The sequence below is a fragment of the Watersipora subatra genome, chromosome 5 (genome assembly GCF_963576615.1).
Source record: "Watersipora subatra chromosome 5, tzWatSuba1.1, whole genome shotgun sequence".
Taxonomy (NCBI): domain Eukaryota; kingdom Metazoa; phylum Bryozoa; class Gymnolaemata; order Cheilostomatida; family Watersiporidae; genus Watersipora; species Watersipora subatra.
Window position 1 is genome coordinate 1,857,375 of NC_088712.1, and position 21,573 is coordinate 1,878,947.

At 35.8% G+C, this 21,573-nt stretch overlaps 1 protein-coding gene across 1 annotated transcript; it reads right to left on the reverse strand.

The window, feature by feature from the left end:
* Positions 1-394: 394 nt before the first annotated feature.
* Positions 395-20,110, reverse strand: LOC137396377 (ESF1 homolog). The gene is made up of 9 exons (XM_068082634.1): positions 19,953-20,110; positions 19,714-19,828; positions 19,021-19,135; positions 12,571-12,621; positions 7,490-7,633; positions 5,969-6,123; positions 5,678-5,833; positions 5,257-5,424; positions 395-776 (listed from the first exon to the last, which is right to left on the reverse strand). The coding sequence occupies exons 1-9, from the start codon at positions 20,099-20,101 to the stop codon at positions 468-470; spliced, it is 1,362 nt and encodes a 453-aa protein (XP_067938735.1). The 5' UTR covers positions 20,102-20,110; the 3' UTR covers positions 395-467.
* Positions 20,111-21,573: the final 1,463 nt, after the last annotated feature.

Sequence of the window (21,573 nt, forward strand, 5' to 3'; positions counted from 1 at the left end):
TATCACAGCAATGTAATATGCATCTAGCTGCTAGTTTTAGTTTACACTGCTTGTATTCATAAAATAGACGGATCAAGTCACGTGACCATGACAATAGGCTTTTAACATCTAAGACGTGCCACATCTAATACATCGTGAGATCTGAATCTATCGACACGCTTCCATGAGTATCAGTCTGAGCGTCATATGTAACATATGTCACTCGTTTTGCAGAAGTTATCTTACTTTTTTTTGCTAGGTGTCCCAGACTATATTTTCCCCACCAACCCCCAAGATAGCCATGCCCAGGCTAGTGTGAACCTATCTACAGCTATCACAGCGATCCAATATGCATCTAGCTGCTAGTTATACAGTTTACACTGCTAATATTCACAATGTAGACAATGCTTTCCAGAACTGTTTGGGAGGTCAGTTTATTACATACATAAAGACTGATGCATAAAATATAAAAATATTAACACCTCAGGCTATCCTTTGCCATTCAATGGCCGTGTTTTTTTAGAATGCAGTCTACTTTTAGCTTTAATAGACTTTACTAGAGTAGATATATTATTGTTTGATTCGGAGTTTTTACTGTTTATCATTAGGCTGGTCTCCGGATCTATTTTTCGCTTTTTTGGTTTGTCAATAGACCGTTCGCTGTCACGTATACGACGTTGCTTTTCATCAATTATCGCTTGCATAGCCTTAGTTTTCCTGTAGTCTTGTGAAGAGGGGTCGATATTGTAAATATGAGATGAGTACATAGCCCTGAATCTCTCATCCTTAACATCAATCTGAAATAGAGAGTTAAAGATGGTATTTACTAGTAAACAAAATTGTGGCTAATTGTGTACTAATAAACAACATGATGACGCACTCAGTCATAAAATTGGTTGTGAAATATAGAAATATAAAATATGTCAGTTTTCATGATTGCCTGAATAAAAAAACAAAGGGTATGAGAACAGTCTATCCATTATTTTCAGGGACTTTAAAATCTCAATACAATTAGACGTAATATTACTATCTACGAATAGACAACGATGTATGCTCTGGTGCTTCTGATAAGGTTGGGCATCTTCGCTAGTAACACCTGCCATTACTTGTCATAGTTTTAACTGGTGACTTATATAATGAGTGATAGTAACTGCAGGTGTAATCTTTTAATAAATGATACAATAGACTGACAAACCAGATTATATTCCTAACATTGTTTTAAAGGAGTTGAAAATAGACCAACTGTATACAATAGATGAGTTTCTAGCCTGTGACTTAAAGATGTGATTGCGTCAAATAGGTAGATTTGATGAAATTAAGACCAATCAAAAGCTAAAACATCAGCTAAAATTTGATGTCATTTTTGTCTTCATAGGCTAACCTTGTCCAGAGATATAAGCGTTTGAATGAGGCCATCTTTTAAAAATTCATTCGTGACGAGTTTTACATGTAAAAAGAGTCCGCGAGTGATAAACATAACATCTCTTCTTTAGCCAATCATCAGCACAAAATGTTTATATAGGTCGTAATAAATGTTATCACTCGTAAAACGTGTTGTCTGCGATCTGGAAGTTATGCATTTTACTCTATTATTAGATCGCATCAACATTGATATTTACAAAAAAAATTAACATCATTATTTTAATGAATTACTCGATCGACACGTTTTATTGACGAAAAACAGAATCGTAAAAATGCAGCCAGTTCCTGCGAAGATGACTCTTGAGTTTTCTGAGCATCAGGTGGTTAAAGTTTGGGACAGACAGCTTATAGTTAGAGCTGAGTGGTTTCAGCAGCGTGATGCCGCAGAGGAAGATAGGAGAATCAAGGCTTAGATTGATGAATATACTAAAAGTAATAATTTTAGTACTCATGAATACATTTACTAATTAATAAAATTATAACTTTTTGCTATCACCAATCATCGTTTTATAATTTATTTATTGTTTCACCTAGCTATAATATTTGCTTCCAATTTTCTTTGGCAGTTTAAGCTAGTAATTTAGTTTTATGATTATACTTTAGATGTTCACTTCTCGCTTGTAGAAAGTGAGGATAATCGATTGATCAAAGCACATCTTAACTTCCAGAACCAAAGCTTCGAATCGTTAGCTTCGCGTACTTATGCTTTTGTTAAACATTTATTCATTTTTAAAATTACACTCGTAATCTATCTAACTCCCCATTTGATAGCTTTCAGTTGATACGCGTTAGAACGACATTTCTATGAATGACATATATTTATTGTATTTGTTTTATTGATTACAGGATGTTTATGTGGTCCCATCAGCGAACAGCTTTGTCAGTGTGGAAACTGTCATAAATGGGAAAGAGAGACTTGAATGTGTGCTGCATAAACCATGATGTTTTGTTTTAGTTTGCTGCAGTAGTTTAATTTGTCCTATTGTATAAGCTGAAACTATGTGAGTGGCCACGACTTGAATATTTTTAATAAAAGCTTTATGCCGGGATGAAAACTTTTTGGATTGTAAAAATTATATAATAAAATAATATTGTTGAAGATAATGCAAAACATGATTTGCAGAACATTGAATACATCATTGCCCCGTTGACACCTGTGCTGAAACTTTGTCTGATAGATGGATTTGTGAAGTGTAATGAGAGATGCATTGACAGGTACTTTTGCCTTTTCAAAGACGCAGCTTGCTTATTTTACTTAGTAACTAGTTTCCGGTGTGGGTAGCAACGGAACTGCACCAATACAAAGACCTTATTCTACTTCGTTTGCTTGACATAATTACTGTAGACCGGTAGAATTGGTAGTCGTTACTAAGATGTTTACACAGCATGTAGAGGAGGCTAATATGACAAGTTTTTAATTTCCCTTATTTGAGGCTTTTGAGACGTTCATAATAATGTATCTGTAGCTGGATTAAAAATTTTATTCTAGCCAACATGAGCAAATACAAAATAAAATATATGCCAATACAGTCACGTAGGACTAGACTTTTATCGCAATAGCCGATGGGAATACGAGATATAGAGACAGGTTCTATCACATGTTACATCATTTTGGGCAAGTCTGGGCATGTCTTTTTTGGCCTGAGCGCTTTGACCGCGATCAATTTTTTCCGATTTTAATCTTCAAATATCTTGACAATGAGATCGCTTAACACAACAAACATATCAACTGGTAGACAAAAAATAGTTTCATTTAAAATCAACTAACATTTGATGTAATCACATATTTAATATTTAGCATTCAGTCACAACGCCAGGATTTTTCGAAGTGGATGAGTGCAATAACCACATAACCTGTGATTCAACTACAATGCTAGGATTTCTTGAAGAGTGTGAGTGAATAAACCATGTAGCCTTTCATCATTGGAGTGAATGAGTGAAAGAATTGTGATAGACAAATAAACAGAAAGACTGAACCAACAAGGATAGAGGGGCTACAAGGAATGATAATATGTCTATACAGTGAAACCTCGGTTCTCAAACATGCTCCGTTTCAGAAATTTCTTCAAAAACTGAGTTGTTCGAGATCTGAAACAACTTTTTCCATTAGAAATATTATATGTGAATTTTTATCCGTTCTATGTCAAGAAAACAACTTCGGTAGGTGTTTTTTTAACCTTTTAAATTATAAACGGTACTATATACTGCATACTATAAATAAAACGAGTAGATGTAGACCTTGTCGAATGTTATTTAAATATTTTTCATTTATGATGATGAAAAAAGAAAACAAAAAGTAAACTTTCATGTGTTTTGCTCTTGAAAGATCGAAAACATTATAAGTTAAGATACAATACCAAAAATTGATAATGAAAAATGGCAAGAAATGCAACAGATTGGTTACATAAAAACTCGTGAAAAAAGGAAATATAAACAGCAGAGACATGTTCACTTCACATCTTTGAAAGAGAATCTTCCTCTAAAACAATTTAAGAAAACTCGACTGAAGAGGAGTTGTCTTTCTAGCAAATCTCTTCAGTAGACGAGACGGAGTCCCAAATGGTTTCCTAATTTTTGTAAAGAATTTATGAAGCCTAACTTGCTACTTCCTCTGTTTGAAAACCTTCCGAAAGTTTCCATGCTGTTTTTTGAGTTTTTTCGAGCATTTAATTTCAATGCGCATGCTCCGGTTTGGTCAAGAACTGAATTTATGTTCGAGAAGTGAAACGAAGGAATCTCAAAATGTTTGGTCGAAAACCGAATTGGTCGAGCACCGAAGCATTCGAGAACCGAGGTTCCATTGTATATGATGATTTTAACATCTTTAATATTTAGCATTCAGTCACAAAGCCAGGATTTTTCGAAGTGGATGAGTGCAATAACCACATAACCTGTGATTCAACTACAATGCTAGGATTCCTCGAAGAGTGTGATTGAATAAACCATGTAGCCTTTCATCATTGGAGTGGATGAGTGAAATAATTGTGATAGACAAATAAACAGAAAGACTGAACCAACAAGGATAGATGGGCTACAAGGAATGATAATATGTCTATACAGTGGAACCTCGGTTCTCGAACATACTCCGTTCCAGAAAGTTCTTCAAAAACCGAGCTGTTCGAGATCTGAAACAACTTTTTCCATTACAATTATTATATGTGAATTTTTATCCGTTCTATGTCAAGAAAACAACTTCGGTAGGTGTTTCTTTAACCTTTTACATGATAAACGGTACTGTATACCACATACTATCAATAAAACGAGTAGATGTAGATCTTGTTGAATGTTATTAAAATATTTTTCATTTATGATGATGAAAAAAGAATACAAAAAGTAAACTTTTATGCGTTTTGCTCTTAAAACATCGAAAACATTAAAGGTCAAAATACAATACCAAAAATACATACTGAAACAGCAAAAAATGTGACAGATTGGTTACATAAAAACTTGTGAAAAAAAAAAACAGCAGAAACATGTTCACTTCACATCTTTGAAAGAAAATCTTCCTCCGAAACATTTTAAGAAAACTCGACTGAAGAGGAGTTGTCTCTCTAGCAAATCTCTTCAGTAGACGAGACGGCGTCCCAAATGGTTTCCTAATTTTTGTAAGGAATTTATGAAGCCTAACTTGCTACTCCCTCTGTTTGAAAACCTTCCGAAAGTTTCCATGCTGTTTTTGGAGCTTTTACGAGCGTTTGATTTCAATGCGCATGCTCCGGTTTGGTCGAAAACTGAATTTATGTTCGAGAACTGAGACGAAGGAATCTCAAAATGTTTGGTCGAAAACCGAGTTGGTCGAGAACCGAAGCGTTCGAGAACCGAGGTTCCATTGTATATGATGATTTTAACAAAAACCTTGAAATCATCTTCGAAATCCTTTAGCTCATTTCTCTTCAACTTCCTTTTCCTCTTGCTCTTTGTCATATTGTCATACTCAGCAATCTCCTTCATGTTGAAATGCTTCTTTGACAGGGTGTCTCCCTTGTCGTTCATCACCATCAGATTGAGAGACTCCCCTTCTCCCTAATAACACTTACATCTTTCAATTACAAAGATTTCCTTTATGCCAAGTGGTACTATCACCGACTTGACTATAAAAAACTAAGCGATTCTACGGTAGCGAGGGAATGCGATGAACAGATAAGTATGTCTCTAGGCAGTTAGATATGTTTATGAACTGGTGAAGGCAATGACAAAGAAATAGGTAACTCGATGGGTATACAAATAACTCTATGAGTTGATGATCATGTAAAATGAGCTTGCTGATATGACTCACTTCTTTAGTTGCCTCATGAGTTAGGACTTCAGACTTAGCCTTAGGTCTCTTCTTTTTCTTTTCATGCTTGCTGGTGCGCACCTCTTTAATACCCTCATCCGATGCAACAAGTTCTGAGGCATTAAATCCTTCTGGTAGTTCATCATCCGAGAAAGCCTTCAAATTGGTAAAAATTTATCTGTCAGTTAATTTAGAACCACCAATATGGCTCAATAAGGGAACTGAAGACCCTTATGTTGTACTCTCCAAAGAAATACTGGAACTAAATGTGCAACGAATGCAAAAATTTACCTGTACATCCATTTCTTTGATCTTTTTCTGTTCTTTTAGCTGCTTTGCCTTTTCACGCTTTCGCTGTCGTTGTTTATCAAACACTGACTCCAGCCCCTTTGCTTTCTCTGCCTTCGTTTTCTTTTTTACCAACCCTTCTGCGGTGTCTTTTAGACCTGAAACATTTTAATGGGCCAATGGCATACAGAGACAAAAGCAAAAATAAAGGCATGGTAACTGTTGTTCAACATTTACACTTTTAGTACTAATATAATAGTATTAGAGGGGTGAGAAATCTTCAATTGTTTCATATCACTAACCAGAAGTGGAAGACTGCCAGAATTCCTATAAATCTCATGCCTGTGAAGTTGACTAGCGATACTCAAGTGCCTAATGAAGTGTTTTCTTAATAAAATGGAAAAAGCAAACAAGAGGATAGTAATTAGTGTGAGACATTCGCTTCCACTAAATAGGACATAAGTGTGTAGAGTTTCCTAATGTAAGTACAGACACTCCCCTACGTACGAACATTCGAGTTACGAACAACAGTACATACGAACATGTCTGCGCGTATGTCCGCCGCTAATAAAGACGCTTGGCGTCGGTATTGACGGCGAAAAGAAGCACTACTCGGAAGCACCACCCAGCATCCACCTTCCTCTGCCCAGCTCGTTGCAGTGCATAAGTGTGTGAACGTATCTCCAGTGCGCAAAGAACTTTTTTTTTATCATTAAATATCTCGTGCATCCATTATTCAATATGGTTGGTGAAAAGCGAAAAGCCTTTCGCCTTTCACCAACCATATTGAATAATGGATGCACGAGATATTTAGTGAGAGTGGTAGTGCAAAGAAGAGGCAAGCCATTTCATTTGAAACGAAAGTGTCAATAATAAAGAAGCTTGATGCGGGTGAGACAATGGTGAGCGTTGCAAGGGCATACAACCTGAATCCTTCGACCGTTAAAAAAGAAGAAAACTACAATCGTCGTTAGATCGCTTCTTTCGGCCAGTTTCTAGTAAATCCTCCAAGGAAGATACTCATCAACCCTCATCTTGTTCCAACATTGAAGTTATGGAAGAGGAAGTAACTTTTGAAGCCCATTCCAGCGACGACGGAGACCCTCTCATGATATAAAATACGTAGTACAGTACTGTACGCATTCTCGCCATTTTATTAAATGTTTTTTTTTTAGTACAAACCAATACAGGTTACTTATACAAGCCTTAAACATACTTATGTAAACCTTCGATACACTTATATAGGCCTTAAAAATAAATTATATAATACAAAATATAGCACTGAAGCAACTTACGAATGAATTCACCTTACGAACAATCATTTGGAACATAACTCGATCGTAAGTTGGGCAGCGTTTGTACATCACAGAAACACTTACAGTTCAAAGAGATATTATGCAAGAACCTCATAGTGAACTATTATTATGCTAGAGTAGAAAAACCAGCAAACTAAGAAATGCATTAAAACCCAGTGCCAGACTTAACCAAGCCATCTCGGTTTTGGTTCAATACAGGTCTATGTACCTGTATCCCATGTGACCTCAAGGTCAACTGATCCGTCACTGTCCTCCCTCGTTGTCTTGAACCCTCCGAGTAAAAGAGCTCTGTACTTATCAATTGATCTCTCATCTTCCTCACCAGAGCTTGAATCAGCCAGCTCGAGCAACTCTACACAAATATTGGATTGAGGTGCTAAAGTGTTCCTACTTATGCAGCCTGCCTAATAGTAACACTGCAACTAAATCACAATAAAAAAAATTTTTTTTTCTAGGTGATATTACATAAACGGACTACGTGGTTTTACAAACACAGATGTATCTACCAACACTGACTAGCTCGCAATAACACAATTTTTTCTCCAAAATAGAAAAAATGGGGATGTGAAAATAAATGCAGTGGAACAAACGTTATTAGATTCCTCAGGTCCAGTTTACAAGAAAATGAAAAATTTTCAATTTGGAACTAGTTTGTATTTGTGACCCACAGGTAGAAATGTGTAGACGAGATCAACAATGCAATTTGATCGCTTGCCGTCATTTGTTTCTTAGACTATCAATGACATTTAGGTCCCTGCCGCTGTGACTGATGTGGTACCAATAGTAGATCTCAGGTATTTATAGCACACGGTGGCCATGGCTCAGTTTGATTTCACTTGTGGGTTGAGAGGCTTTCATGTTTATCGAGAATTCTGGATTCCTGACATGGAAGATGTCGGGGCAGTATGTTATCAATAGCAGAGGAGGAAGGCAATTACTCATTGACTTTTTGCTAAAGGAATGAATGGTGATTTGAATTTAAGTTTGAGAAGAAATTTGAGAATAAGAATTTGAGTTTAAATGTAAATGTGAAATAATTTGCAAGTAGTAGCTAAATTAAATCTGTTTTGCTATGATTACAATAAAAAGATGATTCAGTAATAATAGAAATAATACGAACTGAGAAAACAAAATAAAAATCCTGAATAGTAGGTACTTGTACTTTGAAGCATCCAGACTGTTAAAAAAGAATTACTATTAGCCTGAGACCGTTACTGACTATTTTTATAGGTTGCTTTTTAAATTTTGACAAAAAAAAATCGAAAAGCTTCGGAGTTGGACAACGAGATGATTGTCATTAATAAAAGCGATACATTATCAATACGCTTTTGTGGACACTTTTTTACTGATCACTTGATATTATGGGTTCATAAAGATCAATGATAGCGAAGGGAAACGAAAACGAAAGGGTGGCGCTCTATTTTTCAACAATTCTCCCATAGTGGCAGCAGTTAAATACAGGTCGGGCTCAAATATAGGTTGCGTTCAATTAAAGGCTTTACGCTATATACGTATATATATATATACATGTATATATATATACAATTAAAGGCTTTACGCTATATACATGTATATATATACATATATATATATATACATGTATATATATATATATATATACATGTATATATATATACATGTATATATATATACATATATATACATGTATATATATATATATACATGTATATATATATATATACAATTAAAGGCTTTACGCTATATACATATATGTATATATATATACTTGTAGATCTATGTATATATATATATATATATATATATATATATATAAAATATATTGAGAACTGAAAACTTTAAAAACTATTTACCGTACAGGATGAATTTATTTGCGAAGTTATATTTCGCGAAAACTGTCTTTTCATGCATATTCGCGGATGAATTTATTCGCGGCTGAAAACTGCCACTCTCTAGGAAAAGTTAACTCTATTGCGGCTAGTAATAGAGTTATTCATACGCATGCGCACACCGCGTGTTCTGGTTTATACCTATTTAGCTTACAACTGCGAAGCGATCGTGCTAAGCTATGGTAAACAATTTTTGCTGCGTTCAGAGGTTTTCACGAATATTCATCGCTTTGGAGGCATTTGATAAGCCAACAACTTGTGGTAAGTAATGAGATTTTCACATTTACTAAATTAGTTGAATTTTACTTTAGTTCTTCGGTAAAACGCAATACTTATTTTTTCCATCTCTACCGCTTCATTATTTGTTTTAGTGTGAGAGAGAGATTTTTCATCATACACCGAAGAACAATCATTGCAAGGGTGGTAGATGTCATTCTTAGAAGATCACCAATCATTCCGGGAGGTCTGGAAATTGAGGTTGAAGTGACCGAAGTTACTTACGAGGAGAATATATTTGTTTTTAAAAAAAGGAACAAAAACGCCTTTACGAGCACAAATCTTTGGCCAACCGGCAGAACTTTGCAATAGTAAGCCACGAGGAGAGTTCTGATGATAACTTCCTTACCAGCCATGTATGTAGTAGCGAGAGAATCGCCTTCAGCATTTACCCAAGACAGTGATAGCGACAGAGCTGCTATTACCAAAATAACTAGTCAGAAAGCACCATTACACGCTAGTATTCACATATCAAGAGTACCAGTTTAATTTTATTGCTAGACAACCGCTATATGGACTAAACTGTTTATATTTACTCCATTCATCGTTTGTAAAATTTTATTTGTATTTGAAGTATTTTATTTGTACACTCAAGTTTGTAATAAATTATAATATATCTATACATGAAATAAAATATATAATTTAATCATGTTTGCTGCAGCGATATCAAGGAATTGTTGTCGATGAAGGGGTCTAGGTTGACTGGTTGCTTCTCTGCCAATATTCCTGCCTTGATGAATATTACTACTTGTCTCTAGTTTTCGTAATCGGAGTAGGTTGTTTCATTCGCAATCTGCAGTAAACACAAAAAAAAAAGAAAAATATTAACGAGTGTTAAGGAAGTACAAAAACAATAGCTAAAATATTTAATGAAAGCGATCAGTTTTTAAACAAGAGAATTAACTAATGCAGCTGATTATGGAAAAACGTATCTGCACTGCAAATCAAATACATACCATAATGGCCAGATCAGAATCATGATCGTCCTTAACTTCGGTAATAGAGATTGATGGAGTTGATTTTAATGTAAAAAGACTAGGAAAGCTTTTTTGCGATGCTGAAGCCATGCCGAATAACTTGTGAAAACCTTGAATAATTTTGTAAAGTTTGATGCAATCGCAATAAAGCGCGAAGCCTGGCGATGATTTTAAAGAAGTTTTGGAACTCGGCTACGTTTAGTACTTCTGCCTAGCGGCTATTTTTGCGATGACGCCATTCTGCATATCTTGTGACAACCTTGAATAATTTTGTAAATAAATGTGATGCATTGACAATGGTGTTAGCTCAAAGCTCAGGCAATGATTTTAAAAATGTTTTGGAACTCAATTTCGTTTAGTATTTATATTAAAAACTAGGCTAGCGACTAGTTTTCAATTTGATGCAGTAGTTATTCTCTCTTGTGATTAAAAATAGAACTAATTATTCACGGAATTTAATAAGTCGCGGAATTGACTGTTCGCGAAATCGCGAATTTTTATGACCAACGAATATTTTCATCCTGTAGGGTACTACTTGAAGTAGTAAACAGTTTTTAAAGTTTTCAGTTCTTATTATATTTTATAGAAATGCTCTATTTTAATAATGAGCACTCCCTTCTAATGAACTGCAACCTTCTTCTTCATCAGTATATATTCGTGTTGGGCCGGTATCTAATTTATTGCCGGATCGGATATCCTTGCACATTTTTATCGGTTTTTCCGGTATCGGTATCCTCGGTATTTACCATCTTCGGTACCCTTTGCCAACTAAGAAAGTTTGGTATTGTCGGTACTATTGTTCGGTATGTGGTTATGAGTGTGTCTGTAAATGGTTTAAACTTTAAATCATAACTGTCTCGAACAATTTTTATCGTTGTGCAAAGAGTAGCCTGTGCAAAAAACATTCTTTAGTCAGCAGGATATTGTTACGGCAAAGAGACTCCTTGTTTTAGAAAGCCAAAAAAGAAAAGAAAGATGGAAATTTAATATAATTTTTATGGTAGATGTTTTCATTGTTTATTCTATTAAAAAATATAGTTATTGATACAAACGTTATGTATAATAAAGAACAGGTAGATAATGGCAATGGGTTCTCTTTGTTAAATATACTGAAACAGTTTAAAAAAATCTTACCATCACATATTGTAATCAGGTAATGTACCCACATAATTATACGCAGTCCAATTAGAGTCCAGTCCCGTTAGTGTCTTTATACGTCCTCCCATCTGTGTAGAACTCCCAAACCTTCGGGGCTGGTGGCATTATAAATGTAACGTAATATAATAGTAGATACAGTAAGCGTGGAAATTTTCGTTGAATTTGTTCGCCAATGCGTGCTGAGATTGGCATGTTCGTCGTGAAGCGTTTTAAAAATCTCTCCGGATATCCGTATAACCATATACCGGTAGGCTTTTACAGATAAATACCAATCATATCAAACCGACCGCGGATACCTAGCTGACACCGAAAATGATTGGTTTCCTCGGATACCGAGAATCCCTCGGTATCGATGAGAGCGGATAACCCAATACCGCCCCAACACTAGTATATATATATATATACTGATGAAAAAGAAGGTTGCAGGGTATATATATATATATATATATATATATATATTCTATACATGAAAATAAGTGGGGTGAATTGATGACAAATGACACGGCATTTCAACAGAATTTAACGACAATCATGGACAGGTGCTTTATGAACTGCGAGCCATGAATAAAGGTATTTAAAATATAATGGTGTCTCAAGGAACCATCAAATAATAATTGACTCTTTATGAGATAATGACCATAAACAGGAACTTAATAGGAAAAGCATGAAGCAATATGTGGAGGCCAAAAGAATGTGCTATAAAAAGATGACAATGAAAAGGTGCTATTTGAAATCGTAACCCTGAAAGTAGCTACATGAAATCAAGGTCGGATACGCAAGGAATGAAACTTGTGTAATGAAGCGCTACTGATATATAGAAATGTTTGATGCAGCATGCAAAGAGGGAACCAGATGGTAGACACACGTAGTGAAGGTGCTAAAAGATACAATATAGTTTTAATGTCACCTTAAAAACAAACAACTCTTCATGAGTAAATCACCCTACGGGAAATAGACATTTCAATATCTCATTGTTACAAAACATTCAGATATTCAAAATATGATGGTACCTGATCGTTCTTTAGCTTTTGCACGGGGTTTCCCAGTCTCCTCTTCTTTGTCTACACAACATATATAATAGATTAGTAATAGGTTTGCCATTACATGCTGTCACATGCCAAACAATTTGTTATTAAAGAATAGAGAAGGCATAATATTATTATGCTTTATTAGTTATCTTGAGGTGTTGACTTATGTTCTAAAAAAAGAATCAAAGAGATTGACCCACTAGAAGCTGAGATATAGCCAGCCAAACACAGGTCTACCTAATAATGAATCAGAGGAAAACCCTTCGAAGATCCCCAAAACTGTGATGTATAAAATCGACTTAATGTTCATCTGCCGGAGTTGTGCACCCTTACCGCTGTTACGTATAATGATTGTTTTGGCTACAAGATGTGAAACGCTTCTCACGATAGTAAATAATTTACAGACTAGCTCTGGTTTCTCAGAAAAATCAAGCAAACATTGTGTGGTAAAGGCATTTGCCCACAATCCCTCGCCGTGATTTTTCAAAACAGAAGAGCAGATTTTGACTATTGTCCTTCAAATTTTAACTCGATCTCCACGGATATGCTCCGAAGATCCTCTGTTCAACGAACGGCGCGTGTATAGTCTATATGCGACATCCGCGATTGCAGTTCGTTTAGAATAAGAAATGAGAATGTGAATTTTTGTTCATTCATCATTTTTCTATTGTGTATTTACTGCAGCATTTAGTTTATTTTCATGATTATCGTCACTATTAACAGACTGTAAGTTCACTACAGCCATGATCTTAAAAAGAATAACTTGACCGTGCTGCTCTTGCTGTAAGAAAAGAAAACGATAACTTTTGATTTGATTTTTCTATTGATCTATTATCTTATCTATGATTATTTTTTATGATTAATATAATAATCATAATGCATATTATACAAAATAATAATATAACTGCGGAGAGAATAAATGATGTAACTAATATAATTTGTAGAAAGTGATAGCAGAATGTTACGAAATAATAAATGCGTGTAATTATTTTATTCTAAAACTAATCTACATGTCAAAGGGACTGGTTCGGAATTCTCACAGCAATGATTGTTAGGCCCAATTTGATTGTTCTATGCTTCCAGGGATTAAACCAATTAAAACGCCGTGATTGTTATAGGAGAGCGCATTAGTTGGCTTAATTGACCAATGGCACACAAGTCGATTTTATACGTCATATATTGATGATTACCAAAACACTTATGTTTTTTGGTAGACCTGTGTTTGGCTGGCTATATCTCAGCTTCTGGTTGGTCAATCTCCTCGATTCTTTTTTTAGAACATCACCCAACACCTCAAGATAAATAATAAAGCATAAAAATATTATGCTTTCTCTATTCTTTAAGAAAGAACAATCAGAGAACTTAAAGGTTGACTTGCAACTTAATTCACATTACAGTTATTTGGTATCAAAAGATTCACCATGTCTTACTCTGTTGTGTAGTAGGTGGCGAATATGGGGAAATGTGATTACAAGCTCTTAAAAGCTCAAAAACGACAAGCCGCCATAGATTGGAATCCGTTCATTGCTCTGACGTAGTCATGACAGTTTGGTTATTGTCGTGTCACCTTATGTTCTCACGTGAATTGAAAGGCCAATAAAAAGCTCGATATTAAACTTATCGTAGCACTAGTTTATGACAAACACTTCGGGTTTTACCGAAGACACTGTATCAAATATAGATGCTCGCTACTTTACAGTTTTGTTTCGGCTTGATCTAATCGTCAAGTCGTAATCTGATCACATGACCCAATTCTTCGCAAAATTTTTGTAGCACTTTTCGATTATCACAGGTGACCAACAGGCTCGTCTTGATCATCAGACAATGATATGCACTCTTTCGAGGTAAGGTTAAAAAATTAAATGAATTTTTACGGTAAGTTATAAAATATCACTGCTAAAAGTGACAGCATTACAATGACGACAAAACAGACGCGTAAGAACAACAGACATGGTTTTATTGAATGCGTGAAGTATATTTGTGAAAATATTTCGACGAATTAGATTACATGAAAATGTAAAAAGAAACCAGCTACCACAACTATGCCACATTTGAGCCATTTTGGAAAGGGAATCCAAACTACGGCGGTCTTGTGTAGCTGCGATTAACTGTTCATTTTTGAGCTTTTAAGGGCTTGTAATCACATTCCCACATACTTTGCACCTACAACACAACAGAGTAAGACATGGTGAATCTTTTGATAACAAATAACTGTGATGTGAATTTTGTTGCAAGTCCACCTTTAAGCCATAACTACTACAAACAGCTTTCATTATTTGTTCCATAGGTAAATCAGAAACGCTGATTCCAATTTTGTACTCAAAATAAAAACTGATCAACTAACTTTCAAAGTCATGTTTGTTTTTGAAGGCTTTTTTACAGTGATTCAATATCAGTGTCATAATCGACACAACAAGCCTCGCCAATAAATATTTGACATAACTTCACTTTTTGGGATGGAAGTTGAAGATGTTTAGTCTGATTTAGAATTATAGAGATGGGTGTCTTAAAATCCATTATTTTCTAAATTCCGCCTTCAAAATAATCTGATTATTTTTATGAAAATAAGCTACCATACTTTTCGGACTATGAACCGCACCCCTATATAAGCCGCACCTGCTTTATTTTCAAAAAAATGATAATAAAACAGTACATAGGCCGCACCTTTGTATAGGCTGCAGAACTCAGGATGGTGCTTTTTAACGAGGCAGCAACTTTCCTGTTTAAAACGGAACAGTGCCTAACGGCACAGTTTCGTATTAATCGATGCTTTTTAACCTAGTTCTTAATGGAACAGTACTGTTAGACATTGTTTCGTATTTTCTTTCACCGCTAAAGGCGCACTAACCGGAGATTCTGGTTAGTGCGCCCTAGCGATGAAAGAAAAAGCCACAGAATAGCTGTACCCTTATATAAGCCGCATGGCTCAAATCATCAAGAAAAAAGTAGCGACTAATAGTCCGAAATGTATGGAATATATACTATACTAAAAGTACGGTAATTAACATTGCTTGTAGCTTGTTACAGGATATTTAATAGGCTGAACGCCAAAGAAATGAGCTCAAAAAGCGCGGTAACTATGCTAGCTTGTGATAAAATCTGTGCTTGCGTAATTGTATAAACAAGTCTCATGTTAGCGACTCATTTAGTGTTTTCATAGTTGAGTGCAAAAAAAATGCGGTTGTATCTAATTGGAAAGAAAGTGTTGCTGGTCAGAATATTTATTTGTTAGTAAATTAAATGGTAGTAACCTGCCATGTTAATGTTATATTGTGGCCGGGCCACGAATTTATTTCTGATGTTTTATACACTTGCATATAATTATTCTTACATATATTTTCCATATTACGTCTTTTTTATTATGTGTCTCATCGCTAATACTTTGTTAGTTTGGCTGTAACTAAGCTAACATGTTAGCGACCCTATTAATCATTTATTCTTATACGGTTTCCTACCAGGTTCCAATATACGGTCCGGGTAAAATATAAGTATATATAAGGGAGCGCTCTTGCTGTTGGAGAGCATAGTCACAGCTCCACGACTAATGGAAATTCATTCGAAATAAAACAAAAGAAAAACCATACTCATTCTTACAATTTACGCAACATTTCTTCAAATCTAGATCATGCCTGAATAAAGGCCAGCAAAATCCTTTACAATATGTGACCTCTCATGTGAAAATCAACCAAAATGAGGGATTTTCAGATTTTGAGTTAGTAACACAGCCAGATGCAGAATTTTGTGGAGCATTTAAAGCATTTTGAATTTTTGAGTTAGCTCAAGCAGTTCATGAGATATTGCGAATTTTTGGAAGGCACGTCAGCCAAAACTCCCAAAATCTGAAATGGAGAAAATCGCGAATAAAGACGCGACACAAATAAATAGGTTGTTTACGTTAGGTTCTCCTTGGATACCGCCATTTGTATTTCACTGACTGAGGTGAAACTTGGTCTATAGGGTAAGTAAGCATGCTGAAACAGCTGGTGCACATCATTTTAAGGCCAGGACAACAGAAGACTGGTAAACCCTGCTCTCAAATTGAAAAAAGATTTGTCATTTTTAAGCATCCATACTTTACACTAACCGCACAATAGGAATAAGATGAGAAGCTCCTAGGTATTTCACCACTAACTGATAGGCTTCAGGATTTAACATCACATCTGAAATCCATACTGAGGTTTATTTTGCCAAAACACTGAGTGTAAAAAACACAAGGGGTATCAGACCCTAAACCACGATTACATTCCTACTCACATCTGACTCAGAAAAAGGCTAAAATTCATGCTATGGTCACGTTCTACGTCTTTTACCATAAGGCTTCAGGCAAACTAAACCCTCAGTGCCAAGACGGCAAAATTCTTGAATGTTAGTATGCAAGTATTTTTGGCGGTCATAGTCTAAACCTTCAGGTTTTATCACATTCGGCAGTCCATTGATAACTTCGAGTCTTACTTCATGGCAGGGAAGTCTAGATACGTCTGAACTTTTACTTTTCCTAAACAAAACAAAAACATGGCTGTGCATTAAAGTGACCCTGGTAGCATGCTTAGCAAACAGTACACACAACAATCTATGAGAATAACCTGTCATGTATCGGGGTAAGCTTGGCTGATAGAAAACTTGTGAAAGCTCTTAATTCTTTTAATTTAGAATTGAATCCTTAAATTCCTTTAAATTAAAATTAAACTCCTTTAATTTTGAATTTCGTTTAATTCATAGGTAATTTAGAAAAAAATCTAAAGAATGAGCTAATGAGGTGATTGAAAACGAATGACACTGACTCTGAGACACTGACTCTGAGACACTTTTACGAGTAATCGACTTAGTGGCCTAGTGATCGTGTGACGAAGGGATTGGTTGCTCATGCCATAGGATTAATGTCAGCAGGCAAAAAAATAAACACACAAGCATTGACCTATTGAATAAGTCATGTGGCAACTGGCAATCAATTATGAATGAAAACACACCTCAGGCCAGTGAGTGCGACTGATCACTGAGTCATGTATTGTATGATGTAATTTTATGTGACTCAGGGTGGCATACACTGGGCCAGCAACTAGTAGGCTACTACACCTATACTATTACTACCAAAAATGAACAGGGTTGATCAGAAAAAATTCAATAAGACTCACCATGATATTTAAAGTTGCATCTAGGCTTTTTTCTGATTTTCTCCTTATGCTCGAAAGTTTTTGTGGTGTTTCCATCATCCACACAAGTAGAAAATCGGCCCATAATAATCAAATCTAACTCTGTTTTTGAAATTCCTTTATTGTAAGTCAGCTGACTGAAAATCAGAGTTCTATCAAATTTGTTGATGCAGTCACACTTGCAACTGAAGCTAATAGGTTCATCAGGCACCATAGGATGAGTTGGTAAGCTGGCAGCAGGTGATTCTGAGTCATTAACCGGAGTACTATACGAGTGAATAACAGTTAATCCTTCGGTAGGTTCAACATCGTCTTCTTCATCGTTACTAAATTCGGGCATCCGAGCTTACAGGTCATCAGTAACATGAAAATCTGTATTTCTAGACATTGTTTCTCCATTTTCAGCATCAATATCATCGAGCAATGTGCCAATTTCTTCAGATTCATCAGATTAAAAAAAAATTCGAAGTTTTAGAATCTTCACGAGTCGCCATTTTGATGACGTCACGATCGCATAGCAACGACTTCGATCGCAAAATTTCGGCATAAGGAGCCAATGAAATCACTTTTTGACTTCAGAAATGAATTCCTCACACTCTGATTGGTCTAGGGTAAAATAATAAACAAAGTAGCCATGTGCTCCCCAATAAGCCTAATGCAAACTTCGAAGCTACATTGCTAATGATAGTGAATGCCGACTTTTGGTCGATTTTCACGCGAGAGGTCACATATATTAAACGATACAAAGGAACCACATCAGGAACAACACCTTGGTTGTATTTTATTTGAAGATTAAATGTTTCAACTCAGTTAATCGTGTATTTGTATTAATCGTGTTAATCTTTTAATTAAAGCGATCAATGTGCAGCTCTAGTTTAAACCAATTCAAAAGCCATAAAGTTTTGATAAATACAACCAACAATTATGAAATGTCGCTACACAAGGCCGAACCAAGCAGTGGTACCAACATCATTCCAGTTATTTCCTATTCTACTGTCCGGTGACTCCACTGATACCATTATATTTCTACCTATCTTGTAAGCCATCAGATAATGGATAGTGATATGCTTGTTCTGTCATTTACTATTTAATGATGGTGAGCCAATAAAGGGAATATTGTAACTGCTAATATTATGTCCAATCAAACCAGGACTTCAGTTAGGTATGATCAAAGCCATTCAGTTCCACATTTTTACACTTTGGCTGATTATTCTAACTGAAACTTTTGATGTTGAAAGCTTCTCTTATGAATTTTTGACCTTGACCTACCCAAACCTCATACCTGAATCAGAGGCCAGATAGTCATCCATGTCAAGCTGTTCAAGATCATCCGCTTGGTATTTCTTGTTAAGAACTCCACTTCTGTCAGGGCCATTCTCATCCCAAGTGCACCTTACCTGTAACATATCATGTACTCCTTGAGTCTGAGCAAAACAATGATGTAGAAAGAATAAAGTGGATGACTTGAGAGTTATCAGCTCCAATTACCAATTTGCATCAACAAATGTGGCGCATGAAATGACTCGTTAGCCAAAATAAATTTTGTAATCTCATGATCGCCCAATTCTTATCTGACACAAATGGAATGACAATATGACACTTCTCGGCTTATGCAATATCACCATTATCCTATTCAGTCAAACACAGTTGAATCAATTGAAATTAGGTTTGCAGTGAATAAACGCGATTGCTAATAAACTCAAACTACAAACAAACCCAATTTATTTGTAAGTTGAGTTATAGTTCATCTAGCTAACATCATAATAACTAATTAAGCGCGTATTTTTTATTCTACTAGGCAACGCCATTTTGTTTTCACCTTGAGCCAATCTTAACAGATCAGGTTTAGACAATGAAAAGAGTAAAGTAATCTCATGTATATATGCTAATCAGGTGAAACAGAGTGTCAAGGTTCAGGAAGGTGGGCTTATTGGTTGGAAAAAATCTCAAATTAATAACCCGTGAATGTGCTTACCAGTGATTGGCCAAGAGCGGGGTTGATAAAGAATTTAGGCTCATAATTATCTGGCACATGATTAGCAGATTCTTTCAACTCGTCTTCATTAAACTCCATTCCTTCAGGAACAAATCTGTAAAATAAGTAAATATGACAATAGGCCAGTCATAATCTGATAGTGAGAACAACGCTGGATAGGATAAATCCTAGTAAAGTAAACTTGTGAAATGTGTGCTAGTGGTTATGTTACTACACACCTAAGGTCAAGCTGTGTGCAAGACGCAAGGTATTCCCTGCTGTCACACTGGTCATATATATGGGCAGCGGTTTCGGGAGAGTCAAACTCAGCGATAGCGTAATAGTATTTGAGTCGATTGAGCTGGTACTGTCGCAGGTTCTCCAGCATCGCCTTCTTCTGGTCTGAAAGTGATGACACTTGGATTATAAAACTGATGCTTTACTAATCACGCAACATCATAACTTCAAATGGTCAGTGATAGAAAAAAGAGAACTAGCATATTCATAACAGTCATATAACAGACCAGCTAGGAAAGAGGAGAGAGAATTAACATAGTCATATAACAGACCAGCTAGGAATGAGGAGAGATGATTAACATAGTCATATAACAGACCATCTTCACACATCCAGCTTCACACAGTTGCTCTACGCCCGGTGAAGGTCTGGTCTTTCCTCTGCTCTTGGCCAAGAAAAAAGGTGCTTTTCAGCTGCACAAACATGATGTAGCACGTTAGACATTATGACGAATTGAAATTAAATAGTTTAATACGAGAAAGCGTGTCTGCAATTTGCGATAGATCAAACTTGAACTGAAACTAACATTATCTGATCATGTGAAGTAAAATTCCCGCCATATGGCGCAAACATTTTCTACAGCATTTTTCGACCATCACAGCGGACCAAAAGGCTCATCATGTTTATCAGAGGATGATATGCAATCGTTCAAGCCAAGATTAAAAAATTGAACATATTTTTATGGTAGGTTTTGAGATATCAGTGCTCAAAGTTGCAGCATTACGATGCCGATAAAATAGACGCATAAGAACAACAGACATGGTTTTTATTGCAAGCGTGAAGTATATTTGTGAAAATATTTCGACGATTAAGGTTGCAAGAAAGTGTAAACAGAAACCATCTCGCGCAACTACGTCACATTTTAGCCGTTTTGGAAAACGAATCTAAACTACGGCAGTCTAGTGTGGCTGCGATTTTCTGTTCGTTTTTGAGCTTTTAAGAGCTGGTAATTACATTTCCACATATTTGGCACTTACAACACAACAGAGTGAGAGATGGTGAATCTTTTGATACCAAGTAACTGTAATGTGAATTTTGTTGCAAGTCAACCTTTAAGGTCCGACCACCCGTGCCTACTTTTTCATTGGTTCTGATCGAATTCACGAAATGAACGAAAAACAGAATAATTTGGCCGAAGTTCACCGAATTGTCAGAGCTGTGCATGCGCACCGAAATCGTCTACTAAACAATCTACTAAACAAATTATTAGCGAGCACGATTCTAGAAGCTTTCGCAATTTATATAGCCTTTCCTGACGTATCCGCGTTGCCTCAATGAGGTCATTGATTTATGGTACACCTAGTCTACAAACAATTACCGAGAGAACAACTCTGATATGTTAATATAGTGTGAACCTGTATTTAGCTATCACAGCAATGTAATATGCATCTAGCTGCTAGTTTTAGTTTACACTGCTTGTAATCATATAATAGACGGATCAAGTCATGCGACCGTGATGATAGGCTTTTAACATCTAAGACACGCCACATCTAATACATCGTGAGATCTGAATCTATCGACACGCTTCCATGAGTATCAATCTGAGCGTCATATGTAACATATAT

Bases quoted from the DNA above. Each gene is read 5' to 3' on its own strand.
- LOC137396377 (XM_068082634.1), bottom strand. From the start codon at position 20,101: ATGCTGGAGAACCTGCGACAGTACCAGCTCAATCGACTCAAATACTAT. The intron at 5,834-5,968 runs GTAAATTTTTGC...ACCAATTTGAAG, and splicing joins TCAAAGAAATGGATGTACAG to GCTTTCTCGGATGATGAACT. The intron at 5,425-5,677 runs GTGAGTCATATC...AAGTGTTATTAG, and splicing joins CTCATGAGGCAACTAAAGAA to GGAGAAGGGGAGTCTCTCAA.